The following is a 25,140-nucleotide window of genomic DNA, read 5'->3' as shown; positions in this document are numbered from 1 at the left end:
CAGCCCTTAGCTGCACACCAGCTCTCTATACAAACCTGTTTATTTCTGTACAAAACCATGTTTCTATTTTACACAAAGAGTACCCCACCCTGCACCCCTCTCTCCCCCCTCATCAGTGCCCTAGCCCTGGGGAGCATCCCCCCAGAAGGAGAGGCCTGAGTGAGGCCCTCACTTCTGCCTGCCCCAGCTGGATCGGCCCGAGCTCCACTCTCGAGAAAATAAATAAGGAGGCTTGGGCAGAACCTGTACTGGGCCAGCCAGACTCTCTGCACCCAGTAGCCAGGCAGCCAGACCCTCAGAGGGTGGGCAGGCCCTGGAGTGTGTCAGTCCGTGAACCATGTAGGTGTGTGGAGACCCCGCCCTGGAGGCCTGAGATGCCAGGGTTACAAGTAGGTGTCCTCACTCTCCTGGGACACCAGGCTCTCCTGGGAGCAGTGGTGGGCTGAAACCTGGGGAGCTGAGTCCTGAGGGGATGGGTCCTGGGGGACTGGGTCCTTCGGGGGCACATCCTGTGGAGGACATGCATCTCCGCCAGCGATCGCCATCTTGGCTTGACCTGGCGTTGGGGTCTTGTCCAGCTGCCCACTCGCCTTCTCCTGCTTCTGCTGCTCCTTCGGAATCTGCTTGGGTGGCTTGGGCTTGCTTTTGGAGCCAGGGAGCGGGGCATCTGGGGGCAGACGGATGGACGGTGATGGCTGCAGGGTGGGCCGGGGGCCTGGTTCTGCCTCCAGGATGGCCTTGGCACCATGCAGCCTGGGTGGCGAGCAGCACTGCAGTTCACCGCGGGTCTCCTGCCAGCGCCGTAGTTGGATGAGGTGCTCACGCTCAATCTGGCGCTCTGTCACTGGCAATTCGATCACCTGTGGGAGCAGTGACAGGCAGGTGGGCACCAGGAAGAACCTTCCCCTCGGTCTTCCAGCCTGGGTCCCGGCTCTGCCTTGGAGTCCCCCAGTCTGGTCACTACAGGCTGACCACAGGAAGAATGAAGGTCTGGCCCCTGTGGTGGTCACAAGTCCCCTAGTGGTGGTGAGCCAGGCACTTGAGACCCGCTGCCCACAACTCATGACTCCACTCGCCTAATTATGTGTCAGCTAATTACAGCCCCTGAGAGAAAAATCCACAAAAGAAAGAAAAAAGGGAAATTAAAGCCAAGTTGTGGATGTGGTACCAGAGGAAGAGAGGTGATGGGTTGCAGCTCTTCTCATTCCCAAGAGGTCCAGAACGGGAAGGCCCCCAGACTGGGGCCTCTCTGTGCCCTCTTCTCATTCAGATAGAAGGATGAGCTCTACCACACCATGCTGGACTGCTGGGCACTGAGCTTGGTACCCATGACCCACCCTCGGGGGCAGAGGGCCGCACCTCCTGGACCAGAAAGGCCTCCTGCATGATCTTGGGGCTGAGGCTGCGCAGCTGCTCGATAGTCTCGTACTGGCCCTGGCAGGCCTTGAGCTTCTCCGGGGATCCCAGCGCATGCTTCAGCAGCACCAGGCCCACCCGGAAGATGATCTTGACTCCTGTAAGGGGGAGCAGGCAGTGAGTACAAGAGGCCTTTAGGGAGTTTCTGAAAACAGAGATCCCCTGTGGGCTGGGCTGGGCTGGGGGCAGGAGTGCTCCCCAGAGCTCAACCTGGTACCTTCGCAGAAAAACATGTCCCAGACGCGCAGCACCGAGCTCCAGGGCAGGGTGCGGGCGAAGGCACACATGAACCACTCCGTCATGTAGAGCAGGGGGTCGATCTTCTGCCGGCTGAGGTGCTTGTGGGCCACAGGTGACACCTTCTGCAGCAGAGAGAAGAGGATCTCCCCATCCAGCTGGATTGCCTCCTGGGGGAACAGTGAGACCATGACCATGGGCCAGCATCAGCCAGGGCAGGGACTACACCAGGCCCCAGCACCAGGCAAGCATTCATTCATTCCTCAGGTGGCTACTCCTACAGGGAGCCAGCCTCATGCTGGATTCTGGGATACAATGATGAGCCAATAGACAGCCAGTCCCCCTTGTGAGCATGTAGTGAAGACATGAGTCACAGGACCAAACAGACGAGGGGAGTGGGCGGGGGACTGAGTGCCTAGAACATGGCAGGAACAGGAACCCTGGGTGAGTATGTGCCACAGTCCCACTTGTAAGGGTCAAAGAAAGCTCCCGAGGGCAGAAAGGAGTTGTTGTCAGAAGGCAGGGAAGGAAAGGGACGGGGTGAAGCCTGTGCCAAGGCCCAGGCAGGGAGGCACATGGCGCACTGGAGGAACCATGAGTCTGCAGTGGCCAGACAGCTGAAGGCTGGGATGGAAACAAGTGTGGAACCGATGATGCTGGCGCCTGGGAGGCCTGGCCCTTGCAGGCCCGGGGACTTAGTTTGAAAGCAACAGAAGGCTGAGAAGGTGTCGAGCAGGGGCAGGAGCACCTGCGGAGAGAGAGGCCTGGAGACAGGTCCCGGGCCCAGCAAGCACTCACCAGTTTCTCGCTGTAGTAGCCGGGCAGGTACTTCTCACAGATCTGCACCAGGCACCAGAACGCTTGCTGTGGGTGACAGAGACATAAGGCCTTGCTGCTGGGTGTTCCCTGCCCGCCCGCTTGCCTGCCCGGGGCCTGGTGGTACCTCAGCAGGCATGTGCATGAGCAGAACAGCGGCAATGGGTGCCTGGGCCTGGCAGTAGCCCTCCTCAGGTCGGTACAGCGTGTAGGCCTTCAGCACACGGAATAGGTCCTGCTGGCTGTAGAAATGCCAAGCATTGCAGGAATGGCAGGTGTGACTCTGCCACCACTGCCCTCACCTGTGCCGCACTAGACCAGACCTGTCTCAGAATTTGTACTTCTCTGGAGAGGGGACGTGACCTGGTTGTGGTCACGAAGGGGTCAGTCTCCCATTGCAGCACACAAACTCTCACGTGGCCAGAGGATGGAGGAAGAAAGGGGCTTCCCCACTTGACAGGTGAGAGCAGAGCCTCAAGGAGAAAGCAGAAGCACCTCAGCCAGCCCACCTTTATCTCAGGGATCTGTCTCGGTCCCCTGGCCTGCCATCTCTCTCCCTACAGACCCCTGTTCACCCCACTGTCTCTCACACTCTTTCTCCCCACTGAAACCTGTTTCCAGGGGATGATCAGGCCAGGCAAGTTCTAACACTCTGAGAAGTAAATGATGAAAGTTGCCCCAGAGGTAAGAGATGCTAAGGGGACCATCAGACTCAAACCAAAGACGGAAAACTCTATAGTTTTAGCTCCTGGACCCCACAATACCCCCAAACTCATCTGACCTCCTCTGGCTCCTGAGGGACAGGGCCTAAAGCCGCTACCAGACCACCACGCCCAGCCTGCTCACCCATGCCCGCCCCGGGACACAAACATCTCGTGGAAAGGGAACTGCCGGTGCAGGTCACGCTCAATCACGTCCAGCCACTTGGAGTCCCCGGGGGCCATATCCAGCTCCTGGAAGCAAGGTCAAGGGGATACATTAGGAGTTAGGATGGCTAGGGTGATACAACTGTCCTAAATATTGGAGGAGCCCCGCGCCAGGAGCAAGGCCACCCAATCCCATCATGGACTGGGCCTTCCTGAGGGTAGGCCAGGAAGCCCAAATGAAAAAGCCTGGGAGGGGCAAAGAGACAAGGGTGGGGAAGGACCTGGAAACCTGAGGGGTGATTCTGGCTCCAGGAAGACCTTGTGGGTAAGAATGTCCATCATAGCTGTAGCTGGAAGCAACGTCTAGGAATTTCATTCAGGACTCACGTTACGTCACATCCTGAAGATGGAAGGCTACCATAGAGGTCCTAGCATCAGACTGTTCACAGATGAGGGCCAGAGAACAGCCATTTGCCCAGGCTTTGTGATTAGAAAAATGGTGGAGTTGCGTTGGGCCTGGAAGCTAGGTTGACTCAGAGCTGTCAATCCCAACTCTTCTGCTACCGGTCTCCCTGTAGGGAAGGTGGTGTGTGTGTGTGTGTGTGTGTGTGTGTGTGTGTGAGAGAGAGAGAGAGGAGGAAGATCGGAGCTGATCAAAATGGCTTCCTCTTTGTTTTGGTCAAGAATCCCCGTCTCTCTTCTGCTCTCCCTAACTCTGAGCTCCCACAGTCAGGAGCCTGCGGCAGAGGCAGGGGTACTCACAAGCCACTGTGCCAACCCCTAGGACTGCCTCAGGGGCCCAGCACTCTGCTTCAGGACATCCTGAAGACCTTTCTTAGCAAATCTACCTTCTTCCACAGCAACCCTGAAGACCCCATAGGGGTGGCCCTTCCCTCTCCAGATACACCACTCAACACACACACAGCGCACACACAGCTCTGTGCTCTGCTGCTCACCCAAGATGCACTCACAGCTGCTAACAGGAGGTTGGCCAGGATGCCCCAGCCCTCAGATCTCATGCTGCACCTCTGACGGTCAGAAGTAAGCTACAGATTTAGGTGGGGCTCCCGCCCCGAGACTCCCTGTGTCCAGGATGCAGCTCCCTGAAACTGAAGGTTTGTAGCCTCACTGGGAGTAAGACTCTGAAACTGAGAGGCTGCTTGAGTGGGGCCAGGTATTGGCAACCAGTCCAACTGCCCTAATTCAGAGCTGCCCCCAGGCAGACACTCCACCAGATTTCCTGACCTCCAGTGCCAAGTTCTTCCTGCAAACAGCTCTCACCCTCTCCCAGTAAACAGCAGAAACTCTAGGCTGCCCTGCTCTGCCCACCATTCCTGGGAACAGTGCTCACTGAAGCATGAAGTATGTTAGCAGCTCTCTCACGGTCTTTCTGTCACCCGTCCCAAGAGCTGGGGAGAAACCCTAATGCCTTTCTGGTAGGTAAACTGGGGCAACGCCAGGAAAGCCAACTGCCTCCCACAGTTTGGAGCAGGCTGGAGGAGCTGCCCAGCCCAGGCAAGCCCAAGAAGCCCCATGAATGAAGGGGTGTTCTTATCCTGGCCACTAAATGGCTTCTGACCCCTGATATTAATTTCTCTCTGCCATCCCCAGGCTGATAACCCCACAAGCAACAGAGGTGAACCATGTCTGGCTGGGGTTGGAGGAGACAAGAGAAAGAGTAGAAGCTGGGAGGCCAGGAAGTGTTCGGGGTTCTGTAGTCCTACTGGGCAGGCGCCCAAAGGCCCTAAGCACAGGGCCCACGACAGTCAGGGCACTGGTCTAAGTGTCCCTTCCTGATAGACAAGAGCTGGGAGGTGGCCCACTGAGCCAAAGAAAGCGAACCTGAGTGACTGTCAAGAGAAAAGGCTGGAACGGGCAGTCAAGTGCTTGGCGGGTGGCTCTAGCCATTGCTCACAGTGCTGAGGTCCGGGGGATGCACGGAGGATCACTGCCGTGGGGGAGAGCCAAGAGACGAGGAAGGAAGGACAGGGTGGAGGAAAGGCCACTCACGTCAAACTTCCCAGGGTTCTGCTGTAGCTTCACCTTGCCCCCTGACAGGTACTGCCAAGCACGGCCCCGCAGAGAAGGTGGGATGCCCTTCTGGCACCGCAGACGGATCTGAAAGCGAAAAAGAGGCATGTGCCAATGCATCCACCAGCAGCTCCGCCAGAGGCTTCGTGCCAGCCCAGCCCCTCTGCTGGGGCATGGCAGGCCCTCAGTGAGCACATTCGCAAGGGGAGAAAAGAGGACTTTCCTACTATTGCTACAATGCAGAGCCTGTGATTGGGGGGAGGGGGGTGGCTGCAATTAACTGTGCTGCCACCAGGTGATGGCAGAGTCCTCACATCCCCCAGTCCAGTGACAGTGCAGGCATTCCTGAGGGCTACCGCAAATTCTGAATACTTATCACCATTTTCGGAATCAAAATGGAACAGTACAAATTGGAGGCGCCCCATAGGACGTCATCAGGAAGGATCTGCACAGTGCAGTGCACAGCTATAGCCACATGGAGGGTAGCTCATGAAATGCCCAAGAATGTGGCTGGGACACTTTCATGGGGGTGTGTAAGTAGCCGTGTAGCAGGACACAGCCAGCCTAGAGAGGAGAGATCTCAGCACAACTTAGAAGAAAGGTCGGAGCTGATCACAATGGCTTCCTCTTTGTTTTGGTCAAGAGTCCCTGCCTCTCTTCTGCTCTCCCCAGCCCCAAGCTCCCTCGGTCAGAGGCAGCTAGCCTGGGTGCTAAAATGGCACAGGTCCTCCCCACCACTCAAGGCCCGGAGAGGGGAGAGAGGAAGTGTTTGGGTGGCACAGGACTCGGAGCTAGTGCTCAATTCATATCCTAGCTATTCTTTATCAGAAAAAAAATGCCTCCCTGCCAAAACCTACTCTGAAAAACCATCGTATCTTTCACAAATGGGGAAAATGAGGCAAAGAGTGGGAAGAATATCAAGGTCATACTGTCAGAGGAGACCACACCATAGAGGACCCCACCAGCTCTGAGATACACTCCCAGCTAGAGGGATCCAGTCCCGTGCACCTTTGACCTCACTGGCCTCTCAGAGCCAGGCAGGAGGCAGGCTCACCCTGGGCCTGGGACTGAATGAGGCCCTGAGGCAGCTTCCCTGATTGCAGTATCAGAATGACAATACCTAGGATTCTATCAGAATGGGGTGAGGGGATCTTTTGGGTTAGGCTTGGCTCTTGGGAAGCAAGGTCAGCCGCTGGAAACTAGCTCCGGCTCTTCAGGGCTCGGCTGGACTCTTTGAGACTAGGCTAGTCTCTTAGGGGCTAGGCTCCGGCCTTCAGGACAAGGGTCAGCTCTTCAGGTCTAGAGTCGGCTCTTGGGGGTAGGCCCCACCCTTCAGCACTGGGTTTGGCTGTTTGAGTCTGGGTTTGGCTCTTCGTAAAAAAAAAAAAAAAAGAAAAAAAGAAAGAATGGGGGTGTGAGGGACCATGCCTAGTCGTCTGTCTTCAGTAAAAGGAGGGGTGTCCTCTCCACCCCTCCATCCCAGGAGGATGCCTGACACAGGAGCTCCAGGGCCTTGGGATCATACCTACCTTCCCCTCACCTGGAAACCCCCTCAAACAATCCCACTGAAACCCTCAGAGGAGGGAGCACAGAAAGCCGGGCCTTCCTGATGACCAGCACAAACAAGAGAAAACTTTCCAAGGGTCAGAGAGAGTCAAGAACCAGGAAGGAGGCAGAGGCTGAGGGCAGTGGGGGAAGGCAGTCACTGGTCACAGGAGCCAAGCTGAAGCTCTGGGGCTGCCTGCAAAGTGGGGGGAGAAAGGGAGCGGCAGGGAACTGCCCAGACTCGGAACAGTTTCCTGCTGCTGTGGGACAAGGGTCTCCTTAAGGAAGCCACTGGTCTGGGCAGGTTTGGACAAAGGGATGTAGTGTGGCCCAGTCACCGGCCTTCAGGCTCCCCTCAGGGTCATCAGCCGAACCAGCCCCCGCCTCATCACAGCCCTGTCATCTGTGGTCTGCCCCAGAAGCCCCCTGGAACACCTTCAGTCCACTAAGGTTCTCGCTCAGGCTCAGGGCTGGGGAGCGCGATCCAGCATTCAGCTAGCCTTTCCCGTTCTGGCCTCTGGAACCCTCCTCAGCACAGAGGGAATCTCACGTGCCTGCCTTAGGGGAGAGGCAATGATGGGGATCAGCAAGGGTAAAGCAGCACAGAGTGCTCGGGTGAACAGAAAGCCTAAGGGGCTACCATTCTCCGAGGCAGCGCCTGGGGAAAGGAGGCCGCTGTGACTGCAGCGTGAGCCCGCTGCCTGCCGAACTCACTGCTGGAGCAGAGCCATAGGGCAGACAGCATTCTAGCCACAGGGCTGGGCCCCTCCTGGGGACTCCGGATAAGTCCAGGAGAAGTGCTGGGTCTGAACACACTTCCTGAAACAGGTATTGTCCTTCCTGTGCCATGACTTCTTCACCACAGGGAGAGCCCAAGCCTGCACAGTCAGGCAGGCAAACCTCCCAGGGCCAGTGTGGCCACAGCCGAGGGGGCAGGCGTAGAGCAGAAGGTTAGGGCCTCTGGGTAGGGGCGGGAGTGAGGCCTCCTGTGGTGGCCCCTGCTGGGCAGGGGTAGCCCTCAGCCTCTAACCACAGTGTCAGGGAAGCAAAGGGGAAGAGGAAGTGCTGCTGGGTGCTCTGCTGAGAGGAGCTCCCCAAGGCACCCCTCTGGAATCCCCGTTTGCAAGGGAGGCTGCGGCAAGAAGGTGAGAGCCACTAGTCACCACAACAGACAGTGGAGGAGCTGAAGCTCAGGTACGAGCCTGAGGGGTGAGGAGGCAGGAAAACAGACCCCAGAGGCAGGCTGGAGGCAGCTGAGGAGCAGCTGCCTTAAACAATAAAAATAAATAAAAAAAGAGAAGAGAAAGAGAGAAAGACATTCTAATAATAAGCAAAAAATGAGTGCCCTAACGCCCACACAGAACAGCAGGAAAGCATCCAGGCCTCGCTGCACCTCTCTTCCCCGGGCACAGGGCTTTACAGTCACACCTCCTAGCAGAGCCTGGCAACAGTACTGTCATTCCCACGTGACAAGTGACACTGAGGCTGTAACGGCAAAGTTACCCAGCTAACCCTGGGCATGAAGAGAGGAAGGCAGTGGGGCTGGGCCCCAGCTAGGCCCTGCAGCTAGCTGTGCCAGCCTAGACCACACCAGTGTGCCAACTGCTGACAGTGAGCCAGGGGTTCACTCTCTGCACTAGGAACTTATGCAGAGACCCCAGCTGTGAGGCTCTGGACAGACCTCCAGTAGGCCAGGGAGCAACCAGAACCTGCCAATGGGGCCAGAGTACCAATACACACACATCTAAGACATTCCTACCAGACAATAGAGTTGGTGCCTAAAGATAGCCTGACTAGACAAGGCCCACTCGCATTTTCGTTTTTATGGCTATTAAACTGCGAGGTACTTTTCTTTCTGCTTTGGCCAGGAGGCAAAAGGAAACTCATCAAATTAATCTAGAGGGTGAAGAAATCCCCTTAGTGTGGTGATAAAGAGCATAGGCACTAACATTATTAGGTACCGGGGTTCAAATTTTAGTTCTGCGGGTCATCTGTAAAGTGGGGGTATCACTACTACCAACCTCACTGGACTGTTGTAAGGATTATCCAAGTCAACTGTCCAGCACGCGGCCAATGTTCGACACGTTAGCTCTTATCAGCATCATAAAGTCCTCCCCAGAGGTAAGCAGCAGTAAGGACTCCCCCAGGAGGGGGTGGAGGAAAGCTGCCTGTAAGGGCTTTTAGCTGAGAGCGGCTTTGAAGTTTGATTCCAGGACAAACTCTGCATAAGTCTGAAGTCACGTGGGAGGACCAAGTGAAGGCTGGGCGTGCCCTCCAAACAGCTTCTGTTCCCACTGCAGAACTTAGATGGGGCACACCTAAGGCAACTGGCACCTGGAGAAGCCCCTGCTCCTCTAAGCTAACACAGTTTCTCCCTCTCCCTCCCCGGCTACCAACTCCCAGCCCAAGGCCCAGGGCTGGGCCCCTCACCTTTTTGTGCTTCTTGGCCATCCACTTGTCCCAGTTGTTGAGCATGTCCAGCCACTTGGACTCCCTCTGCCTCAGCACCTCCAGAGGGACTTCCTCCAGCCTGTGGAGCAGAGGGCAGGGTCGATCAGAGGTGCCAAGAGAAGCAAAGGCCTTGGCGTAGGCCCGGGCCAGCAGTCGTCTGTCCTCTTTCTCCCCCTGCCCCCCATCCCCGCCGTTCCCTTTGGGGCTGCTACCTCATGAATGCCCTGACACAGATGGGAGGAAACGCTGCCCCCTCCCTGAAAGGCATGGTCCAGAGAGACGTCAGGTTCAAGTGCCTACTCCCCCAATGTGTCAAGGGGCCAAGGGTCACCATGTCTTTCTGAGGCAGAGGCTGGAGTGCCTGCATTTGTGCACCAGAGCAAAACATTCCTGTTCTAGATCTGTCTTGATAAATCAGCCTCTTCAGAGGGCCTGCTTGCAAAGTGCAGAGGTGGATGAAAAAACTAGTCTAACAACTACAGAAATAACATGCTCACCTCTTCACTCCAGCAGAACTAGTTACTCATAGTTTCCCCAATTACACCCTGGCCCTTTCCCACCTTCCAGACTTTGCTCATGCCAGTCCTTTTGCTGGAACACTCTCCAAGTTGTCTCTACCAATCAAAATCCTACACACACATCAAAGCCCCAACAAATACCACCTGTATTTGTACATCCATCTACCAACTGAGCGGCTATCACAGCTGTGTGGGCATTGTTCTAGGGCCAGGGCATCTGGGCAGGCTGTGGGGAAGCAGTCATGTGACCAGACCAAAGTCCTGGACCTCATGGCATTAACATTCTACTGGCACTGAATGCTCAGTGGGGAAAAGACATTAGCATGGAGATCCGCCCCATGCAGGCAGACATGCCCCAAAGCAGCTGAGGGAGGCTGGGGTTGAATCCCTGGCTTTGCCAGAAGATACTTCGAGTGAGTGGGTTTCCTCTAAGGAGTGAGTCTCCAGGAGGGGCAATGAGAAAGAGGAGACTAGCATTTGCAGTCTGAGTGTTTACATATGTTTTACTACTTAACCTATAGAGCAATATCAGTAAAACAACAACAAAATGTATATGTGTGCCTCTCTATGCACACTCTCTTATTAAAGCTATTTTTAAAGTGGTGGCTTATGGAGCTTGTAAATTTCCTTTTTGTGCTTCCTTTTTTTTTTTTTTTTTTTTTTTTTCTAATTTAAAAAGTACTTGACAATAGTGAGAGGTAAGATATCCAGAGAGGGCGTCTTGCTCAGAGTGAAACAGCAAATCAGTGGAAAAACCCAGACTCAAACCCAAGTCAGGAACTAGCCAAGAGCCTGCACTCGGTCCTGCCTGACCTCCCAGAAAGGAGGGGCGAAGGCATGGAGGCGCCTGGGAGGAGGCTCTCAGGAACAGGACATGGTGAGGCCAGGGCTTGGCCCAGGCCTCGGTTCTGATTCTCTCTCTGCCGGAAGGAAATGCACTGCTGACTTTTACTGGTTAGAAGAGCGGAGGGAGGAGCCCTGGCACAGCCGAGGCCTCTGAGACACAAAAGGGCAGGTCCTCTACTTCAGTGCAAGTTTTCTGGGGAACTGCACACGCCTGAGAATAGCCTCAGCGCTGAACAGCTGAGGAAGGACGACAAGCGGCGGGCAACCTGGCCACCCTAGGCACACCGACACGGGTCATCCCGGTCTTAAACGTCTGACCCTCTCACCGCCTAGAGGCAAAATCAAGGCCTGAGGACACTCCCCTTCCCTCCTTGAGAAGAGAAAAGCAGAGACCATGCCTTCAGATCAGCTCCTGCAACCCCCAAACACCGAGGAAGCGAAAACCAAAGAACCATGCATCACAAGCCATCCTGCCTTTCACCACCTACAAACACTCAACTACACAAGTCAGAGGAGGAGCCTTCTAGTTCCCTGAATGAAAGGGAGTGTCCACACCGAGTCAGTCAGCAAGAAGCTTTGGCAGTCACGGATGTGGATCATATCTGGTCAAGTCCCCCAGTTAGCAAATGAGGAAACAGGCTCAGAGAGGGCAAGGCTTTCCCCTGAGATTACCAGTTTTCAAAGAATTCCCACGTAATACATGCCTATTTGACACCTCGGGTCTGTCTCTGTTGATAAGCTCTGATTGCAGGGCCTCAGAAATATCCACTTTTCCCAAGTGCAGACACACAGGGGAACTGCAGACACACAGGGGAACACATTCAAGTTCTGTGCTTTTTTCTGTAACTGATGACAGATAACAGCTTTGGCAGTTTCAAAGCCCGAACATCAGACCGCAAACCGGAATTTCAATCGGGTACAAAACAAGCGACCGTATTTCCTGGATGCTAAGACACTACTGATTTTCAGCTACACCATTGATTTGGCAAGACTTTCTCAGGAATATACAAAAAAGCCCACCACTTCTTTAAATGTACATGTCAATGGGAAGATTCTGTTTTGATTTTTAAAAGCTTAAACTGAAAAAATTTTGAGAAAATGTGGTCATTTGAATGCCTTCTCCTCCAATAGCAGAGGAGTGTAACCCACCTGGAGGTGGTGAGAAGGAAGACACTGCAGGTCTGGTTGTGCCCAGCACTCAGCACATCGCATGCTCTCTAACTGCAGGGAGACATCCCTTTATGCACAGGATGTACCCTGAAGAGTTGTAGGCTATCTACTTATGGGAAGTCAGAAGAGTCATGTATCTTTTAGTCTAATCAGTGAGGACCTCAAAAGGCAGCTGATCAAACTGCTGTCTGATATAGGAATCCCTTCCACAGCAGGCAAGTCCCTTGCCCTCTCTGAGCCTCAGTTTCCCTATATGACTAGGTGGTCTGCATTGTGAACTGACCCTCGAAAGATGCCCATGAGATGAAGTTGAGGCTAGGCTGTCCCTGAAAACAGCATGATGGGATAGAGGCCTTGAGGTGGCTTCTCCTGATAGTGGGAGAACAGGAGCCAATTTCTAGGGACCAGGAAGCTGACCGTGTGGCCAGTTTAAGGGACGAAATGGTCCATGGGGATGCTTCTGGTCTGAGGGCCTCACTCACCCTTCAGAAAACCCCTCTTACCCTTAAGGTGGTCTGAAGGAGTCTGCAACCAAAAGAACTTAATGAGAACAGTTTCTAGCAGCCCACGTTAAAAACTGGGGCCCTAGCCGGTTTGGCTCAGTGGATAGAGCATCCGCCTGTGGACCAAAGGATCCCAGGTTCGATTCCGGTCAAGGGCACATATCTCAGTTGCAGGCTCCTCCCCAGCCTGGGCCCTGGTCCAGGCTCGTGCAGGAGGCAACCAATCAATGTGTCTCTCCATCGATATTTCTCTCTGTCTTTCCCTCTCTCTTCTACTCTCTGAAAATCAATGGAAGAATATCCTCGGGAGAGTATTAAGAAATAATAATAAAATAAAATGAGCAACTCATTACCGGAATTTGCTCATCTTGCTCTGCACTATCCCTCCCTAACAGGACTGGGTCTTAACTTCTGTAACTCGCACCATGTACCTCACAGGTGTTCATCAGATGCCTGCCTGGTTTTCGCCATGACATCATTACTTTCATCTGCATTGCATTCGGGGCTACAAGCCACTGCTGCCTACAGAAATTTTATTTGTGCCCCTAATAGTCCAGTGAGGTGGATCCCTCCTGGATTAATTACTATGCCCATTTGGCCCAGGAGAAACTTGACCCAATCAGAGAGGTTATATGACTTGGGCAAAGTCACAAAGCTAATAAATGGCAGGAACCAGGACTTCCCCTCTGTCACAGTGACTCGTGCGCTGCTTCTGACTCCCTGGGGAAGGCTGTGGGGAAAGAAGGCTGTTCTAAAGACGCAGCCGTAGAGCTCTATCTCTGGGCCTCAAGTCCCTAGAGACAGTCTAACCTCCTCCCCCTGACCGCCCCAGGGAGTGCTGTGCCCATATCTAGCAATGCTCCGTGAGCTCGATATGATGAATGGATGCAGCTTTCAAGCAGAACCTCCATTGGAGACAGCAAGCCTGGGCAATGTTCCATTTGCCAGCACCCTCTCCTGAGGGAGAGCGGCACGGAGGAGGCAAAGGAGGGCTGCCAGGAAGCCCCTGGTCCCAGGTTCTGTTGGGCTCTTGGGCTGAGCTAGGCTTAGCTGTGCTGTGCTACGCCATGGCCCAACGTGTCAGTGGCACACCACTGGCTCCATATGCTCTGTAGGCTCTCAGTTCCCTAGCCTTCTCCCTAAACCCAGAGGTTGGGGGCTTCTAGGAGCTCAGAGGGACAAGACTGTCTCCCAAGGCTACTGAGACCGCAGGTTGGTGTTCCTGCTCCCCTGGTCCTTCTAGCTGTCTGCTTTCTGCCCAGGCATACCATAGCTCTTCTGGTTGGCAGGCTCAGTCAGGTACGGTCCCTGTGCCCATGACCCCTTTATGTGACGGTGGCAGATAAACCTTGGTCCCAAGGAACCAATCTAAGCCCCTCCTCCAAGCTTTACTCTCCAAACCAGCCCAAAGGAAGAAAAACACAGCCCATCAGAAAGCCAAGGTCACAGGCCAAATGGGGTGTGGGGGAGAGTGAACAGAGTGGGGACTTTGAAGCCTACCAACCTAGGTTTCCAATGCAGATCCTCCACCTGAGACCATGGGCAAAATACTTGCCCTCCTTAAGGCTTACCTTTATCTTTAAGTGGGACCATTACACCACCTCACATTTTATAGGGCTTCAATGAGGAATAAATATATAAGGGCCCAGCCTGGTGGGTGGCCAGCAAATAGTATTTGCAGCTTACCTCACACCTTCACATCCCTTTCTCATCTGACTGGTCCATATACACAGGCACATACGCATGCGGCAGGGCAGGATTCTCCTCGTTTTACACAAAAGCAATTGAGGCCCCAAGAAATTAAGGAATGTATTTAATGACACACACGCTATAGTTCCTGGCTTCTGATCCCAGCTGCACCACCTTATGGCCGTGTAAAGGGGCAGACAGCTCCACTCTCTGAGCCTCGGGTTCCCCTTCTGTAATATGGAGACAATGCCACCTTCTCCAAGGGCAGTGGTAGAGATCACACCAGACAGTAGAGCTGACACATGTCCAGCACGGGCTGCCTCCTGGCTCTGCCAACCACTACACAGGCACACAATTCCCCAAGGAAGTAGCTTCCATTATCGCCATGTAACAGACAAAAACACTACAGCTCAGCATGGGTGAGTAATGTGCCCAAGGTTACACAACCTAGAAGCAAAAGCTGCCACTTGGTCACTAAACTGTCCAATAAAGACAGAGTGCCCACATACAACACCACTTCAATACCTGTCACATTTCCTTCCCTTCTCCTGCCCTACCCAGTAGAGAGCCGCTTCCCTCTGTGCAGAGAAGGGCAGGAGTGAGCAACATGAAAATGTGGAAAACTGAGAGAGAACATGGACAATCACAGATCCAGGGAACAACAGGGTCCCCTCTCCCACCAGGAGCTAGAAGAAGAAGTGAGGATAAACAAAGAGCTGACCTACTTTGCACACTGGGCAACAACTTCTGGAGTTCATTAACCTAAGAGCTGGTAATGACTGAAGTATAAATGGCTTTTATGCCAGGGCCATAATCACAGGAAACTGGAGTGCAAGAGAGGGTGTGTTGGTGGTGTGCAAATGGCCACAGTGAGGGCTGAGGCCTGTAGCCCAGAGGATAAGTGATCTGCCCAAGGCCACACTGTGAGTCACTATGGAGAAGGAAGATGGTGGGTAGCAGCCTGGTGCTCCTTTCTGTGGTCTGGCAGCCCCAGACTTGGAGGTAGGGCAGTGTCCAGGCTCCCTGTCTGGGTGAGAGAGTCTGGCTTGCTTCTTCCCGTCCCCCGCCCCCACCCCCACACTCCCAATACAAAGTAGTTCTGGGCCTGCCTCCCTTTCCCATACGGAATTCCCTGGCTTTGCTCTTTCCAGCCATGGGTCAGTGCACAATGGTAAACAGGTTCTCTTGACCCTTCACTGGCCTCGGTGCCTTGGGCCTCTGCCCAGCTCTCCACTCTGCCCAGCTTCAACACCCTCACCCCCACCCTGAGATTCAGATGGAAGAAATGGTTCCTTTAGGCACCCGCCCTGCTGGCTCAAAAAGCAAGGACACCCCCCTCCCCCACAGCTAGGGAAAGACACTGACCAAAACAGAAACCCCCAGAACAGCTCTCCCGGACACCTACAGAAAAGTGTGGAGACTACTTACAACTGAAGACACCCTTTCCCCAAGCCCCACCCCTACCCGGGAAGAAGAATGCTTGAAATTCCCCATCCGACAACTGGGTCCTCAGATTGCAATCTCACTGTGGGCACCTGCAGCCACCCTGAGTGACGTAAGGTCCCCTTACACATCCTTACCAAATTGCTAGATCTTACTGATATACCTTACCAAATCTATCTTGACTCACTACTTACATAAGGTCCCTCTTCAAGGCCCCCTACTGCCTTCCTTGTCCCACAGAAATCTCAGGCTACTCCTATTCCCTCTAAACATCCCCCCCCCGCCCCCGTCCTATCTCTAGGTAGCCCTCCCTGAGCTGCCCTCCCTCACCCCTACCCCCACTTTTACTGAGTCCCACCCATCTTCTGAGGCTTCATGCAGAACTTCCTCTCATCTCCACAGAGCCTTTCCTAACTACACTCCAGGGATAAGTCACCATCAGCACCTCACTATATTCCATACACGTCTCTCTAGGGACTGTGTTCCAGGCCCTGAATCTACAAAAATGAAAAGATACATTCCCTGTCCTTGAGGAGGTCAATCTGGCAGAGGAGACACATGTATGAGTAAATAGCTAGCACACATACAAGCGCTGTCACAGCAGCATGCAGAAGGTGTCAGGGGACTGCAAGAAGCCCCCAGGGTGAGAGCAGGATGTTAAGGGAAAGCTTTAAAGGGGAGCTGACTTTTGAGATGGCCCTTGAAGGGTGACAGGACATAGCCAGATGGAGAAAGGGGAAAGGGCACTCCAGGTGGAAGACCCAGTGTGAGCAAGCACAGTTAACAGAACAGGGCCCGGCTTGTTTGGGGAATGTGAGCAGTCCAGCAGAGCAGGCGAGGCTTCTCCACCCAACGGTCCACTCCGCTGAGGCAGCATTCCACAAAGTCGCCCCTGGAGGGCAGGGGCTCTGCCTGTCTCCTTCTCTGCCCTGTGTCCGGGGCCTAGACCAGGGCCTAGCTGGCTCTGTGTTGACAGATTCATTAGCTTTGTGACCTCGGGCACTGATGGGAATTGTCCTCCACCTTCAGATCAGGTGGGTAAAGCAGACTGTGCTTGATAAAGAGCACTCCCTCTCTGGCCTGATACCAGCTCTGGATGTTCCTGGAAGCCCAGCACAGGACTGAGCACAGATGTACTTGATGATGGCCTTTTCCATTATAATTCTAATAGCCAATTAACGTAACTGAATGTCTGCTGTAACACTTACCAGGCACTTGCTATGCAGCAGACATGGTGCTCAGCACTTAACTCACACTATTCCATGTAATCCTGACAAGCCCATGGGAAGGCCCTGTAATATCATTCTCCTTCTGCAGATGAAGAAACTCGGGGTTCAGCCAGCCAGTCCGTCACTATCCAAGGCGCAAGGTGAGCAGAGGACACCCTAGGAGGTGATCCAGCTGCTCCGCTCCTGCTCTCACTCGACTCCAGATCTGAGTGCTGTCCACCCGGCTGAGTGCACACCAGCTCTGCTCCCAGGGAGTTTGGACCTTAGTGGATTCAGAGCCATAAACTGTGTGATGCTTGACAACTCATTTTGCCTTTCTGGAGTTTGGAGTCTGCCTCTGTAACATGGGAATTACAATGATAAGTACATCTCAGAATTAAACGAATTAAATGAGGTGGTGTCAGGGAAAGCCTGGTCCACCAGGCAGGCTTTCGTACAAAATGGCAATACCATGTGACTATGCTGGGAGGATGGACGGGGTCACTCGGAGGCAGGCCAAGAAGCCCGGGATGAAAGTCTATAAAAAACACAAGAGGGTGGTGGTAATTATGAAATAAACTCGGGCTCCTTCCACAAGTGACTGCCACTGCCCAGGAGGGCATAGGCCCCAGGCAGCTGTGGCTGCACGCTTTGAGTGACTCTCTCAAGAGACCCACCTCTGTTCTCACTTCTGCTTTGCCTTCACAGGCCAAGGAGAAAATTAGGGCCTTCGGAGTCAGGGTCACCTGAAGACTCTGTTCCGAATGACTCACTGAGGAACTGATGGGGGATTTCCAACCTGCCCTGGCAGGCCAGAAAGCACCAGACTACAAGCTGAGTGGTATCGGCTCCTGCCTCACCCCCAAGGCCCAAGGGCGAGCGGGCAGCACAGCACACGAGACAATGTGGATCTTCACTTCACACCCATGCTTCCTTGTTGCCTCACCATTCTGCCAAGACCTGAAGTGAACCTCTGAGTATAATTCATACTCAAATTTTAAGAGTCCCTATGTGCCCTGGATCCCTTACTTTGTGGCAGAGACTATGCTTTACTAACGTTGCCTCCCTAGATCCTCATGACACCCCTCCCCCCAATGCTACCACCTGGCCCATGTACAGACTCAGAGCGGTGACATGGCAAGAAAGCGACAGAGCCAGGACTTGAAGTCAGGTCTGCTGGTGTTCTGAACCCAGGCTCTCCCAGGCCCAAATTTGGGTCCTTTTTTGTGAAACCAAGACAGAGAGGGAAGGGAAAGCAGCAGCATCCTCCAAAAGTCGCTAGCCGGGAATGATCACTTCTGGACACACAGACTCAGAGCCCAGAGCGCACTGAGGAGGAACACCCGTTCTCTGCACTGTGTCCCTAGGCCCCCTCACTACCCACCTGTTTCTGCCTTGTCTTGGGCTGTGTGAGCAGCTGTGTGTGGAGAAATGGGACAGGAAGCATGTCATCCACTATAATAACTAAACTAAAAAACCGACTTGAGGAGCCTACTAGAAGTATAGATACTGAGGGTGAGCTGAAGTCTTAAGGCTGGACAGGGAGGGGGAGGAGAAGCCACAGGTGGCCACTGGCTTTGGGGAAATGAAAAATTGGAAAGGAGGAGTCCTTGGTTCCAGGCCAGTTCCATCACTTGCTCAGTCGCAGTTTCCTTGTCTACAAGCAGGGTCACATAAAACTCACCCTCCCGATTTCCCATGGCGCCTGCAAGGATCACACGATGGGCCTGAAAGCACTCTGCCGACCAAAGAACTAGACAAATCAAAGCGTCTTTGGATTTGATTATACTCCCAAAAATATGAGGGCTACTGGTCCTACATACAAAGAGAGATCCTTTCACAAGAGGAGCAGAGCAGGCCAGGAGCACTGGCCTCTGTAGGCTGTGCCATGCCAACTCCTTGCATGTGTGTGGTGCCTCATAAAACACTTCTCAAAGCAGTTTTCGTATATTCCAAGGTCAGTTTCAGAATGTTAGAGGCAGAGGAACGATTCAACATCATCCCATTAAAACTGCCTCAGTTTATATCTAGGGGAAACTGAAGCTTAGAAAGCTTAAGCAATTTTCTCAAGGTCACATAGCAAGTTGGGGGCCCTAGGAGGCCCTGGGTTCAGGTCTGCTGACCCCCTGTTCAGCAGTCTTTTTTACACTTGCTCCCAACCCAGTTATCTCATTTGATCCTCACAATCCTTCTATACATAGGTTGTGCCTTTAACTACGTGTTGAACGTCTGACATCCTGCTAGGACTTAAGTTCTGGGAGGGCAGGACCAGGTCTGTATCCCCTAAGCCTAGCACATGGCTGCATGAAACAAGCGCTGAATGAAAAACAGGGAGCATTAACCCCATGGCCAGGTGAGGGGCCTGCCTAAGTTGCACACCTACAAAGGTCAATGGTGGAGCCGGCAGAGCCCTTTCCCACTAGGAGCCTAAGTCCACATTTCCAGCCAGAATCTCTCAACGCTGAGAAATGGCTGGTTGTGCTCCTAAAGGCTGAGGTGTTCGCCTTCTTATAGGCGCTGGACTTGCTTCCACCCATCCCAGCTGAGGCACCAGCTCCAGGAAAACAATAATGACTCGAGGTGAGGTCAAGCCAGCCCTCAGCTATCATCTGCCTCCCCTTGATCAGCTAAGACTGTGCCCAAACCCCAAACCTACCCTGCCTAGCTGCACATCTCCCTAAGGTAGGTTTTCCATGCCCTTCGACCTTACTCCTCTCTCCTTGCAGCCTTCCTTGCCATCCAATATGTTTACTGGGCAGAGACCACAAAGCTCAGTACATTCACCCACCCCCTCCCAGCCAGGCAGCTAACCCGCTCTCCTACTGGAGAGAGACAAAGAACCCCTTGATGTGCCCTGGGCATGCCAGCCATGCCAGGCACCTTGGGGAGCCCAGTGCTGTGACAAAGCAGAGTCCACAGCAGCTTGCTGTCCACTCCAGAGGAAGATCACAGTCACCCTTCCCTCCTGGTGGCCAGACAGCCCCCAGATGGGTTCTGTGAGAGTCCGGAGCACGTCAGCCTGTCCCAAGCCTGCCCAGCTCCCTAGCAGTCCACACAGCCAGTCAGGCCCCAGGCCCTGCTGACTTGCTGGCCTCTTCATCCTCATAGCTCCGGACCTCTCCCAGGCCTCTCCATAGCCCCTCCGGGCTTCCCAAACTCTCCCACCAGTCTCAATACCACCTTCCACGCCAGCACCAGGCTGACCTGATGAAACGCAGGAGACCTCTGTCTGCTGTTCAATGCTGGGCCTGGTCAGCCCAACCTACTTTCCTAGCCTCTTCTTGTTTCACATGATCCTCCTGCTTCCTGCTCTTCTTGTCATCTCCGCACACATTTCTCAAATTTTGTACACGATTCCCTCCCATCCAATGGAATGCCTTCCCTTGCTCCTTCTGAGCCCTGGCTCAAATGCCACTTCTTTTTTTCTGGGCTCCTATAGGTGGAGCTGGCTGCTTCTTCCTCTGTATTCCCAGAGCAACCACATACCTCCAGTATAGCCTGTACTGCTCAACATTAGAATGATTTGTGTGTGGTTCATAAGTCTGTGAACCTCTTGAGGGCAACCAGGCACAGATATTTTGTTCAGTTCTGTACCCCTTGTCCCTATCACAGGGGCTGGCAGAGTAGGTGCTCAATTGATGTTTTGTAAATAAGCCCACTGCTAAGATGCATAAACTAGCAAAAGTAACCTTGGCTTTCTCTCCCAGGCTCCTGAGTCTGCTTCCATTTCCCTACCTGCAGCACAGTGAGAGCCTCTGAGGGCATAGAATGGAGCACGGCAGGGTGAGAAAAAGGGAAAGGGAAAGAGAAAGATGAAGTAAAGGAAGCCAACGCTGGCAGCTGCCCTGAAAGCCTGGAGAGGGGGCTTCTTCAGGAGCATTGGTTTGCCAGTGGAGCAGGCAGGACTCCAGAGCTTGGCTGGGGGAGGAGCACCGAGCACCTTCTTTCCCCCACCTTAGTGTAAGCAGATTGGGTGGCCGGACCAGAGCCAGGCCGCACGGCCCTCTGGAGGTCCTGTTTCAGACACAGATGCTAGGAAGACAAAACATCAAGCAGGCCCACCACCTTATCTCTTTCCCACAGCTTAGGGTTTCCTAACAGGCGGACACACAGGCACCTTCCCAGGGTAGCAGCTGCTGCGCTGGCCCCTCCTTCATCAAGTCAAGTCTTGTCTGAGGCTCAGAACACCCACAGGGCCACCAAACCGGATTTTCCTTTGAAGCTGGAGGATGAGAAGGAGGAGAGAAGGAGGGCCTGTGGTCTAGTCACAGACCAGGGCCCACATGTGCAATTGCCTCTTTCCAGATGGGCCACCCAGGGACCACTCTATTGCCAGCTCCATGCTCTCTTGGGAACTATACTAGTTCAAGAAAATAGGATGCTCTGGGCTTGTAAAGTGGAGAAGGTGGTGGGAAGGCAGGGAGGCAGGCTCTGGTCTGCCAAGAGGGCCCTGGCCATAGCCCAACAAAAACCTGGCACAGATCAAACTATCAGGATGCCAATTAGCCAATGCTATGATTTACAGTCATAGGGCTGCCATAATTGGCTAGGGGTAGTGGGGGACCCAAGGGACAGGAGAAGTGAATCCGCAGAAGACAATACTGCTGTTCCAGATGCTTCTCCCCTGGGCCCAATTCCGATCCTTCTCTCCCCTAACAGGAAGCCAACACCCACGGGATCCCAGAGAACACAGCTCCTCACCTCATCTGGCCTGTTGCACTGAGCAGACTGAAGCTGGGTGGGAAGCTCCAGCCTCAGGCCAGTCCTGGCAATCACATGGGAAAAGCAGAGGGAGGTCAGGGTATCTCCCTCAGGCCAGGTGAGCTAGGATCTGTATCTTCCCTTCCCTTCCTGACTGCCTCCTCTATACTACAAAATGGACCCCCCCCCCCACCACCACCAAATAAACAGGTCTGCTCTTCCCACCCCCAACGTTATAGGAATAGAAATGACTCCTCCCACCCTTCTCCACTGAGGACACTTTTCCTCCCCTTCTGGTCCTTCTTGGCTTCAACGGCCAGCTCCGTTCCCAGCCAAGCCAAAAGCACCAAGGCTGCCAGCACCCTGTCTGTGTCCATGCCACCCACAGGCCCTGCGCTGGCTGGCTGCTTTCTTTCCTTTCCCCACTTACTGGCTTCTGCTCAAAAGCGGGTAGTGATCGTCTCAGTCCCACCAAAGGTTCCCTGCAGCGTACGCTCAAAAGACAGAGAAGGTAAAGAAGTAGAAAGGCCTAGGGCTAGGAATCAGGTTGGGGTTCAATTCCTGATGTTGCTCCTAATAGACTGAAGAGATAAGGCTGCTAATCACTGCTCTCAGGGCTCAGTTTATCAATCTGTACGATGACAGCCATCTCTAAGGTCACTTCAGCTTTCTGACTTGAAATGCCTGTCAGTAAATGCCACTCTGTAAATAAGCATTAACTGAGCCTTTACCGTGCTGCAGGCCTGCGGAGACAAGGTAAGTCTGGTGCCAGCCCTAAAGCTGATGGGTCTAATGAGCTGGTCATGACCCACACTCCCACCTGCTGAGCCGAGCCAGGGAAGGTGTGGGTAGGTGGGTTCCTGCCAGGAACCTTATGTTCTACCTGCCCAGCACCTGATTTTCCGCTGGGACCACAGACCATATTAACGGACGGTGAAGGCAGTGGAAACTGTCCTGACCTGGGAGTCAGAAACCCTGGCTTCAAGTCCTGGTTCTGCTAATATGCTGTGTAATATCAAGTAAGTTATGTTCCTCTCCGGGCCAGTTTCTTCATCTGCATAATGCGTAAGGGTTAAGTTGATCAATCTTAAGATCCCTTCCAGCTCAAACAGTCTACGATTTTAAGATGCTCTCATGCCAGGCACCTAAGAGCCACCTGAGTGGGATAGCCTCTGGCCTCCTTTTCTTCCCCTCCCCCCTTCCCCCAATAACTGTCAAAACTGACGGTTCTGAGACAACCTTTGGCCCGGGATGCCTGAAATGGACCTTTAATCTGGTGTCAGAGTCCCGCCATCTCCACTGCAGCCATCAGTGCTAATGTTTCACTTCTCTGGAATAGCACATGGACTCCTAGCCCTCAACCACGAGACTGGGTTCAGGGCGGTCACCCTGAAACTTCGCATAACTTCCCCTCTCCAGCCTGGGCAGGGACTTAACTTTTGGCTTTTCTGGAACCACAATATAAACAACGCAGGGAACATCAAAGCTTTCAGACACCAGAGATTTTAGGGTGACCTACAGGGTCAAGAAAGTGAGGCAGGGAGAGAGGAGGGACCTGGGACTCCACCTCAGCCCAGGCCTACAGACACCAGCGGAGCAGAGGCATCTGCAAAGCCCGGTCTGTGGTGAGAGGGTGGGGGAGACAGATGTCTGGCGGCCTGGTTGGGGACGGCAGCCAAAGGGAGGTGCTCCCACTGGGGCCTCTCTCTGCCTGTCTACAAATACCAGAGGTACGCCCTCATTTTTCTCCTCAATTTACAGACCCTTAGAAGGAAAAGAAAGAAAACTAGCATTTTCTGGCCAGGTGCTGTGCTAACCCCTTCACAGACCTGATCGCCTTTCACCCCCGTCAGGCTGGGAGGAGGGTTACTGCTGCCCTTTACAGAGCAAACAGGCTCGGAGCGGGGACCTGCCCAAGGTCACACAGCGGGAAGTGGGGAGCTTCCTCCCGGCCTTCCCCACTGCAGCAGCAGCCCTGACCCTGCCGTCTGGTTAACCCGGTAAACCTGCGGTGGGCTTTCCCATCTCCCAGAATTCACCAGCAAGTCCAGCTCTCCCTTCCAAGAACCCACAGATGCCACTGGGAACCCCTCCCCACTTCCCAAGACCCCACCCCTCCCGGGGCCCTGAGCCTGCTGCCTGCCCCTCAATCGGAACTACACCTCCACCCCCTTTGGGGTCTCCCGGGGTCATCCCCAGGGAACTGTGACAACCGGCTGAGGGGCTGAGGGTCCGAGTGAGGGCGCTCTGAGCCCTGGACGGGACTGGCTCAGCCTGGGGTGAGCACCTAGTGGGGAGACAAGAGCCTCCTTAGGGGAGGGGCCTCCGCGTCTCCAGGGGAGCACCCCGGAAGTGACCTTGCCCGGCTGCCCGCGGGGGGTGGAGCTCTCACTTCCAGCGGCCGCCAGGGAGGCTGCAGGGGCCGGGGTGGTCCCAAGCAGCGGGGAGGAAGGGCCCCGGGGGTAGGGTCCCGGCCCCCGCAGCGCTGCAGGCCCCCAGGTGACTTTAGGGGGCTGTCTCTGTTGCAGGGGAGGCCCGGCCCCAGGGAGGCCTGGCGACAGCACAGCTGGGGTGGGAGTGGGGGTCCAGACCATCTTCGCTCAGGGCCCGTCGGCCTGTGCATCCATCTCTCTGAGGCCTGGGCCCTGGGGGTTCTCCCCAGCTCCCCGGCCCCCCCTTCCCTGCCTGGCGGCTGAGGGCCTGGGTACTCTGGGGTCGTTGACGGGACCCTGCTGGCTCCCCGCCTGCACCCCTTCCCCCAGGCGCCCATCTGCAGGGGATGCACAGAACCGGCCGGCAGCCCCTGTGGGCGCGGGGAGGGGGCAGTCTGCCCACCTGCCGCCCCCGGGGGGGGGGGCACTGGGACCCTCCTGCCAGGGGAGGGACTGACTGTCCAGGGGTCTTTGTTTCTGTTCTGGAGCGAGGAGCGGGCAGGGCAGTCTGTCCCTCTGACCTCTCCTTAGATGCCCCCTGGGGAGGGGCAGAGAGGAGGGGAGGCGAGGGCGCCTGTGGGTCCTGGGGGGCGGGGGGGCTGTTGGGGGAGGGGCCGCCATCAGGGAGCCTGTGGGGGGCAGCAGTGATGCCGGGACAAGCGTCTGTCCTGAGTTTGGGAGCAGGACCCTGTCGGCCCTTCCCGGGGGGCGGGGGGAGAAGGGGGGGTGGGATTAGCCTGTGGGTCACCGGTCGGAAGTGGGATCGTGGTGGGGACGGGTCGGTCTGCCCGGGGCATCTGGGGGCGGGGCAGGGGGAGAGGGGTCGGCAGTTCCCGGTTGGGAGAGGGACGCGTCGGTCGGTCCTGAGGGCGCTCGGTCCGCGTCGAGGCCACCCCCCGCCTCCCCCGCGGGTCCCGCGCCCGGCCCGGCCCCCGGCCCCCGGCCCCCGGCGCTACTCACGCGCCCTCGGCGCCCTGCGCGCCCACGATGAAGCCGAACTTGTCGATGCGGCGCTCTGCGAAGCCGTTGGCCTCTGAGTCGGAGCCGAGAGAGCTGAGCTCGTCGGTGGCTGCCGCGTCGGGGCCCGGGGCCAGGTTCTCGCGGGTCCCCGACAGGCTTCCCCCGGCCGCGGGCGATCGCGGCCCGTTCTCGCCAGGGCTCTTCGCCATCACGGCCGCGCCCGCCGCCTCAGCCTCAGCGGACACCTCGCCACCTCAGCCGCCCCAGCCGCCCAGCCGCCCAGCCGCCGCCGAGGCCGCCGACGCCCC

The 25,140-nt window shown here is 55.1% G+C and overlaps 1 protein-coding gene across 2 annotated transcripts; it reads right to left on the bottom strand.

Annotated features, from left to right (window-relative positions):
- Positions 1–22: 22 nt before the first annotated feature.
- Positions 23–25,140, bottom strand: TBC1D10A (TBC1 domain family member 10A). Of its 2 annotated transcripts, none has more exons than XM_036353785.1 (9): positions 24,833–25,140; positions 9,342–9,441; positions 5,346–5,453; positions 3,316–3,422; positions 2,597–2,711; positions 2,452–2,517; positions 1,634–1,823; positions 1,360–1,514; positions 23–860 (listed from the first exon to the last, which is right to left on the bottom strand). In XM_036353785.1, exons 1-9 carry the CDS (start codon positions 25,039–25,041, stop codon positions 384–386), a joined length of 1,527 nt encoding a protein of 508 aa, XP_036209678.1. In that variant the 5' UTR covers positions 25,042–25,140; the 3' UTR covers positions 23–383. The 2 variants fall into 2 exon arrangements, with proteins under 2 accessions (XP_036209678.1, XP_036209679.1); XM_036353786.1 differs by lacking the exon at positions 24,833–25,140 and adding an exon at positions 9,575–9,594.

Source organism: Myotis myotis, unplaced genomic scaffold, assembly GCF_014108235.1.
Source record: "Myotis myotis isolate mMyoMyo1 unplaced genomic scaffold, mMyoMyo1.p scaffold_m19_p_20, whole genome shotgun sequence".
Classification (NCBI taxonomy): domain Eukaryota; kingdom Metazoa; phylum Chordata; class Mammalia; order Chiroptera; family Vespertilionidae; genus Myotis; species Myotis myotis.
The sequence above is the reverse complement of the archived record's forward strand: the minus strand, read 5'-3'. Positions and strand labels throughout refer to the sequence as shown.